General features: G+C 37.3%; 1 protein-coding gene across 1 annotated transcript; it reads left to right on the top strand.

Moving 5' to 3' along the window:
• Window positions 1-6,489: 6,489 nt before the first annotated feature.
• LOC102743366 (olfactory receptor 2T11) lies at window positions 6,490-7,945 on the top strand. The gene has a single exon (XM_031025019.2). The coding sequence runs from the start codon at window positions 6,986-6,988 to the stop codon at window positions 7,943-7,945; it is 960 nt and encodes a 319-aa protein (XP_030880879.2). The 5' UTR covers window positions 6,490-6,985.
• Window positions 7,946-8,420: the final 475 nt, after the last annotated feature.

The raw sequence follows: 8,420 nt of genomic DNA, 5'->3' as shown, positions 1-8,420 counted from the left end.
ACTCCAGCAACCCTCAGTTTGTTTCCTGCAATTAAGAATTCCTCATATCAGTGAGATCATATGATACATGTCTTTCTCTGTTTGACTTATTTCACTCAACATAATACCCTCCAGTTCCATCCATGTCGTTGCAAATGGCAAGATCTCATTCCTTTTGATGGGTGCATAATATTCCATTGTATATATATACCACTTCTTCTTTATCCATTCATCTGTCGATGGACATCTTGGCTCTTTCCACAGTTTCGCTATTGTGGACATTGCTGCTATAAACATCGGGGTGCACGTACCCTTTCGGATCCCTACTTTTGTATCTTTGGGGTAAATACCCAGTAGTTAATTGCCAAGTTTTGAATAAGAAGCTTATCCTTTGACTTAAAGTAATTTCTTTTTACACATATCATCTATACTTGTAGGAAGACAAACAATATCATCCAGAAGAAACAGATGTCACTTGAATCTCCACCATCAGTGAAAACTTGGATTTATTTCATAATTCCATATATGCATGTGTATATATGTATATTAAACTATCTATGTATATATAAATATGTATCTACTTATCACATATATATTATTGATATATATACATATATATGATAAGGAAATTGTAATGTGCCACCTTTTTCACTGTACCTCTGAAACAAATAATAAATTATATGTCAAAAAAAAAAAAAGAAAATAGTAGGAAGGATAAAATGAAGTGGGGGAAATCAGAGGGGGAGACGAACCATGAGAGACGATGGACTCTGAGAAACAAACTGAGTGTTCTAGAGGGGAGGGGGTGGGAGGATGGTTTAGCCCGGTGATGGGTATTAAAGAGGGCACATATTGAATGGAGCACTGGGTGTTATATGCAAACAATGAATCATGGAACACTACATCAAAAACTAATGATGTAATGTATGGTGATTAACATAACATAATAAAATTTAAAAAAATACAACAAAACTGTCATACCATGCTCATGATTATAGATCCACCTTACATCCCAATGGTTGCTTGAAATTCTATTATGAATTCTAATATTAAAATATAAATTATTTTTTATGTGTCCAATTGCAGATGTTTATATTTCTTTTGCTTTCCCACTATTGCAAACAAGACCAAGGTGAAAATTTTTAAATGTTGCCTACTTATCTCTTGATTTCTGTACAAAATTTCCTACATGCAGAAGTTTATACACATTATTTTTAAGGTTCTGTTATTAGAGTGGTGCTCTCTTAAACAAAAATAATACCCACTCCCATTCTCATCAGCAATTTATGAGCACCACCCCCCTCTTGATACTCATATCAAAACAACCCATCTGTCAACTAAAGGTTCAAATTGAATAAGATTGGCAGCTCAAACTTCATTTCTATACTCTGTGGCCTGTACTACAGAAGAGAAAATAACCAGTACTCCAAGCATCTAGCCTGTTGAGGAAGATTTTTTGTGCTTGTATTATAGAAAAAGTCAGAGTGAGTCAAGCTTAAGTTCCAACCATCTAACTTTGGATAGCCAATGCCTGGCTATCCACAGTCAGACCAACTTCACATTGTATAGCCTTGCACAACACATGAGTTAGAGAATGAAACGGCAGTAGAGACAGCCAGTTCCTTGCCACGTTTAGAATAGAGTGTGCAGTGATTCATACATATTCATAGGAGGAAGGGGTGGGAGTTGTTTTTATGGATTCACCAACAAAATCCAGAGATTTCCACCTGGTTAGAAACAGAGTCCAAGAACACCTTGATTTTCCAATGATATTAAACTTAATAACTAACTCTAATCATACTCAAGTAAGGAATAATCATATTGAAAAGTCTGTTTTTATGGAACCAATGACCTAAATCAACTGTGGGGAAGCTCTCAAAGTACTTCCTGTACTGAAGAGAGGTTTTGGTTTAAGAGACTGATGTATTATGCTAGACACGACCATAACAGGTTTGAGGTCTGATTGCAGAGCTAGCGTTTTACTTTAAGTCTTTTCTTAATTTTTTTTATTTGTTTACATTTTTTTTAAGTAGGCTCCACACCCAATGCGGGACTGAACTCATGACCCGGAGATCAAGAGTCACATGCCCCACAGACCCCTAAAATGTTAAAAAAAATTATCCTCCCAATTTAGGAACATCTGTATCTAAAAAATATATATATATGTACAGTAGAAGAAGGAAATTATGTTTTAAAAACTTGATAATTTAACTCATGGTTTTAGATTTGTAAATCATCGATAAGATTTCTCTAGTAACATTTCAGTACATGCCACAATGAGTTAATTTGGGTTCACACTTTCATGTAATTTTTGAAATGTTTTTGTTGTTTATTCTTCATTCAATTTTAATTTTCTTGTCCTCATAAGTCATTTATTTAGGAGTTAACTCTGCCACTTTCCCCTGACTCACATTATGGAGGATTTCTTTCAAATGTGGATCTTCAAAAGGAAATATAGTGTCATTTTTACAGAGCTGCATATGTAATGATGGTTATACTGGGGATGGACTGGGAGTAGGACTATTGGATGGACATTATTATGTCTGCTTGGAGATAAGGAGTTGCCCTCAGCAGTGAATATTCAGCAGTAAGAATTGTGAGTCTGGTGTTTGGAAGATCGTTCCCAGGTTACATTCGGTGAGGGCTTTTTTTGCTTTTTCTTTTTTTTCCTCCCCCCCACCCTCTGGTGGATGTCAAAATAGGAAATCAGACATCTATAGGCAAACATGTGATTCTTAGAGATTGCCCAGGAGTTAGAGAGCACTTTGTATTTTGGGAAATAATAAACTTCATTTCTTACTTTGTAACTTTGTTGATAACTTTGACCAGAAATCCAAAACCTTTTTAATGTGATTATGGTTTTGCAGCTTGTATTAATATGACTTGTCTTGGACAACTGTAAATTTAACAGATGATTAAAAGGATATTGTACATTTAGGGTCACTTGAGTGTAACTGGAGAGTATGAAAAACAAAGTCCTGCTTCTTGAACCAGGCCCAGATCTGCCACTTGCCCTCCCTGTGCCTCAGTTTCTTCAACTGAAAAATAGTGATAATTATAGTAACTGACCCCATAGAGGTGCTGTAAAAATTGACTACATCAAAACACTAGAGCACGTGGAGAGATGACTGGCACAGTGTAAGCACTGCAAGGGTGCTGGCTAATTTGTTATTAGCAACATGCCTCAATTATACTTGTTAAAAAGCTAATAAAATTCTTTATTGGTGTGGCTGCTGTATCAAATTACCACTAACTTTAAATGACACAAATTTATTATCTTTCAATTCTGGAGGTCACAAGTCAAAAGTGGTCATAATAAGCTAAAATCAAGAACGGTTGTACTCATTTCTGAAGGCCTTGGAGGAGAAACCTTTTTTTTTTTTTTACCATTTTTCAGATTCAAGAGACCACTCAATTCCTTGCATCATGGTCCTCTTCATCTTCAAAGCCAGTGTTTGGATCATTTGGACTTCTGTTCATAATACCACATCTCCTCTGATCTCTGCCTCCCTCTTATAAGGACCCTTGTATTTACATTGAGCACAACAGGACATTCCAGAATAATATCTCTCTCTCTCTTTTTAAGTAGACTCCACGCCCAGTGTGGAGCCCAATACAGGGGTTGAATTCACCACCCTGAGATCAAGACCTGAGCCGATATCAAGAGTTGAATGCTTAACCTACTGAGCCAACCAGGCACCTCCAGAATAATCTCCTCTTAATCACATCTGCAAAATCTGTTTTGCCAAATAAGGGAACATATTCATCGTCTTGGAATTAGGACATAGGCATCCTTGAGTGGGGTGAGGACATTATTCTGCTTAGTACAATTGGTTTTATTTATCACTAATTTAAATATATCATAGCTTTGTTAAGTTTAATAAAATACAAAATTTATAGAAACATGTTTTAAGACACATTTTTTTCCTGATAATAGAAGACAGATGTAACTTACTGATAAGAAAAAACATTCACAATGATTTTTGTCCTTTTGCCTGTGTGATCTAGGGTAAGTTCAAATTATGTTATTAACACCCACAATACAATCTCCAGATGGATAATAACATCTGCAGATACAGTTATCTTTTACACAATAATTGAGACACAATGAACGAAGTGCCAATACAACATGGGCAGATTCAGAAAGGAGAGAAAGTGGTGAGTCCCTTGTGTGCTGAAAATTTATACTGACATCTGACTGTGTCCAAATTAGTATATTGATTTTAAGTCAATGACAGTGATTATCTCAAATTTGTATATGTGAAATCTCAATGATTAAGATTAGTATTGTTGTTTTATCCTGGAAACTTGTGAAATATTTTTGTTTCCTAGAACTAAGTATTAGAAAATGTGGGTAAATCCAATCTTATGGGAATTTCATTTTGGTTTGAAGATAAACACAAGGGCCTGGCATTTAATTTTTTTCAAAATTGAAAAAAAATTTTATATTTTATAGATCATATTCATGTGGATTTTAAAGACATTCTACAAGAAATGAATCACTTAAAGAGCAAAAAGAAAAAGCAATTTGCGTTTTAGTAAACAATATATGTTTAACAATAATTTATTTAAATATTCAATAAGTATTTACCATGTTCCAGGCATTCTTTTATATTCTGGAAGCACATAGTAAACAAAATAGGCAAATTGCTTTACTCATATTGAGACTCTGTCAGTGACAGGAGACTAACACAAAATGAAATAAATATATATGTTAAGTGGTGTGAAGGAATATAAGAACAATAGTCACCAAGACCTATAAGAATAGGCCCCTCTGAGACCGTGGGCTTGAAGCAAAGCCCTGAATGATATGAGGGTGTCAGTCACAGATGTGGGCGGGAAACCCAGGCCTGGGTCACAGCAGAGACAAAAGCTGTAGACTGGAGGCACACCTGGAGTGGGGACAAAGGATTAGAGGGGAAGCCATATGGGATTTACAGTACCAGGGCAAATGCACTGGAGGAAGCAGAAAATGATTTCAAAGGATTAAAGTGTTACAATTTGGTGGGCCTTGAAGTGAAATATGAAGTTTCATAATAGAGCTTTGAGCAGGAGTTGACCTGCTTTGATACAGATTTTTTTAATGATTTTATTTATTTATTTAACAGAGAGAGAGCACACACAAGCAGGGGAATTGGCAGAGGGAAAGGGAGAAGCAGGTTTCCTGCTGGGCAGGGAGCCTGATGCAGGGCTCACTCCCAGGAACCTGGGATCATGACCTGAGCCGAAGACAGATGCTTAACCAACTGAACCACCCAGGTGCTCCTCTGATATAGATTTTTAAGATCACTATACTCTGCTGAGGTTAGATTAAAAATAGACAAAAAAGAAAGAGCAGGGAGATAGCAGGAAAGCTACCAGAATAACCTGGATTAAATATGGCTGGAACATTTCATTTATGAAATACAAACAAATGTCCTAACCTTTTGTTGTTGTTGTTGTTGTTGTTTTTTAATAAGATTTTTTATTTATTTATTTGAGAGAGAGAATGAGATAGAGAGAGAGAGCATGAGGGGGGAGGGTCAGAGGGCAAAGCAGGCTCCCTGCTGGCAGGGAGTCTGATGCGGGACTCGATCCCGGGACTCCAGGATCATGACCTGAGCCGAAGGCAGTGGCTTAACCAACTGAGCCACTGAGGCGCCCCAATGTCCTAACCCTTTGTGATGTTGTGATGCATAACTAAGTTTTTTTTTTTTTTTCATATTCCTGGCATAGAGGTCCTAAAACCCTCTGAATTTCCTAAATGGAAATAGCTATGCAGATATCTTGTGTTATTCATAAAAAGGCCCTCCTACCACACCTGAGTTTATGCTAATGAGGTGACTTATTGAAATCTCCTAAGAATCAGAGCTAGTTGCCAGGAAACTAACCATGATTAAAGATTTGCAGTTTTTAAACCTCTACCTTTCAGATCTCCAAGGAGAGGATCTAGAGGTTTCATTAGTCACTGATGGCCAATGATTTAATCAAACACGCCAAAATAATCAAGCATCCATAAAAATCTAAAAGGATGGGGTTCAGAGAGCTTCTGAACATATGGAATTGCCAAGAGGATGGTACATCCAGAGAGGACAATGAACCTCCTGAGCTTTTCCTGAACATCTTAACTTATATATCTCCTCTACCTGGTTGTTCCTTAGTTATATACTAGTCAATTTAGTAATTAAAATATTTTCCACTCTAGAAAATTAATTGAACCCAGGGATGGAGTCATGAAAACCTTCTGTTTATAGCCAGTGGTTCAGATCCCCCAAGTGATAAGCTCTATTTGGCAATTGGTATCTGATTTGGGGAGCAGTCTTGTGGAACTAAGCCCTTAACCAGTGAGATATTAAGCTATCTCTATGTAGGTAGTATGAGTACTGTATTATATTGTAGGATACCTAGCTGGTTGTCTGGAGAGTTGGACATTGCTTATTATGGGGAATAAACCCTCACAAATTTGGTGACCAAAAGTGTCAGAGGTAAAATAATGAGAATAGAGGAGACTCATAGAAGGTGTTTTTTTTGTTTTTGTTTTTTTCTTTACATTCTACACTTCCTAAGTTATTCCTTTTGCTCACATTTGGCCATTCAAATAATCAGTGAATCAAAGAGACTTTACCCCAACCAGTATTGACTTAGCTCTACCATAGACTGGACAACTTTCTGGATGCCAGAAATGCAGAGAGTGAATAGGAAAGATATAATTAAACTCTAACCCATGTATAGCAAATACCAGCTTTTTTATGCAGTTAGCATAATCTATGTATTGTTGCATGAACATAAATACAATATAAAAAGTGTTGTTCTCCAACAAAGAGAAATAGATCTACAGTTTCTAACTTAAGATGTGTCTCTTGGTCTGTTCATTTTTCTCTAGCATTTTGCCTTGGAAAATTTCAGCCCAATCAGTACTCTCTGAGGTGTCATCTCCATTATAAGTTTCATCCATACTGAAAGAGTCTTCTCTCCTTTTCCTTCCTGGTCTTTGTGGCTTTCTGCTCTGCTGGAGCTGCCATCAGCAATGTCAATGAAGAATATAACTTTATCCTCTGACTTTATCCTCCTGGGGCTTCTGGTGAACAATAAAGCTACAGGGATTGTCTTTGCTATTATTTTTGCTATTTTTGTGGTGGCTGTAACTGCAAATTTGGTCATGATATTCTTGATTCAGGTGGACTCCCATCTCCATACTCCTATGTATTTCCTGCTTAGTCAGCTGTCCATCATGGACACCCTTTTCATTTGTACAACTGTCCCAAAACTTCTGGTCGACATGGTTTCTAAAGAGAAGACCATTTCCTTTGTAGGTTGTGGCATCCAGATCTTCCTCTACTTGACCATGATTGGCTCAGAGTTCTTCCTCTTGGGCCTCATGGCCTATGACCGCTATGTGGCTGTCTGTAACCCTCTTAGGTATCCAGTCCTGATGAACCGCAGGGTGTGTCTCCTGCTGGCTGCTGGTGCCTGGTTTGGTGGGTCCCTGGATAGCTTTCTGCTCACCCCCATCACCATGAATGTCCCCTACTGTGGCTCCCGAAGTATCAACCATTTTTTCTGTGAGATCCCTGCAGTTCTCAGACTAGCCTGTGCTGACACATCCTTGTATGAAACCCTAATGTACATCTGTTGTGTACTTATGTTGCTCATCCCTATCTCTATCATCTCAACCTCCTATTCTCTCATCTTGTTAACTGTCCACCGAATGCACTCTGCTGAAGGCCGGAAGAAAGCCTTTACCACTTGTTCTTCCCACTTGACTGTAGTCAGCATTTTCTATGGGGCTGCCTTCTACATTTATGTTCTGCCCCAGTCTTTTCACACTCCTGAGCAGGACAAGGTAGTGTCAGCCTTCTATACCATTGTCACACCCATGCTCAATCCTCTTATCTACAGTCTCAGAAACAAGGATGTCATGGGAGCATTTAAAAAGGTATTTTCACAATACTCATCTACTCAAAAAGTATCCACAAGTGATGCTTAAGGATTCAATAAACTGACAATAGATCTTCCTAAGAACATTGTCTATTGTCCTGTTTCAAAGGTGACTATTTAGTCAGCTGTCAAAGATTACTTACAATTGGCAATTAAAAGGATTTACCATGCCTGGTTTCTTGTTACCAGGGGTGAGAACCAAAGATTTTTCATTAGTTATGCAGATACATTTTGGCTACCTATCAACAATAAGATATTATTACATAGGTTAAAGAATTCATCTGATGCTGGTTCTTGTCTCTCAGACTAAATAAAGGGGAAAAAAGTGTATCTTAGAGTTCACAGGAAATCTTTGCTGATTCCTTTTCACACTTAACCCAGGAACACCTTTCAAAGCTAACAAATTTTGTTGCCAATGTGATTATTTTTGTATCAATAAAGTAAAATAATACCAATCACAAGTGACAAAGGATAGAAATCACACAGTTTTAATCAGATCTCTATTGGCTTTGCCTCAGAGGATT

This window comes from Leptonychotes weddellii, unplaced genomic scaffold (assembly GCF_054177405.1).
Source record: "Leptonychotes weddellii isolate Sample4059 unplaced genomic scaffold, ASM5417740v2 HiC_scaffold_5289, whole genome shotgun sequence".
Taxonomy (NCBI): Eukaryota; Metazoa; Chordata; class Mammalia; order Carnivora; family Phocidae; genus Leptonychotes; species Leptonychotes weddellii.
The sequence above is the reverse complement of the archived record's forward strand: the minus strand, read 5'-3'. Positions and strand labels throughout refer to the sequence as shown.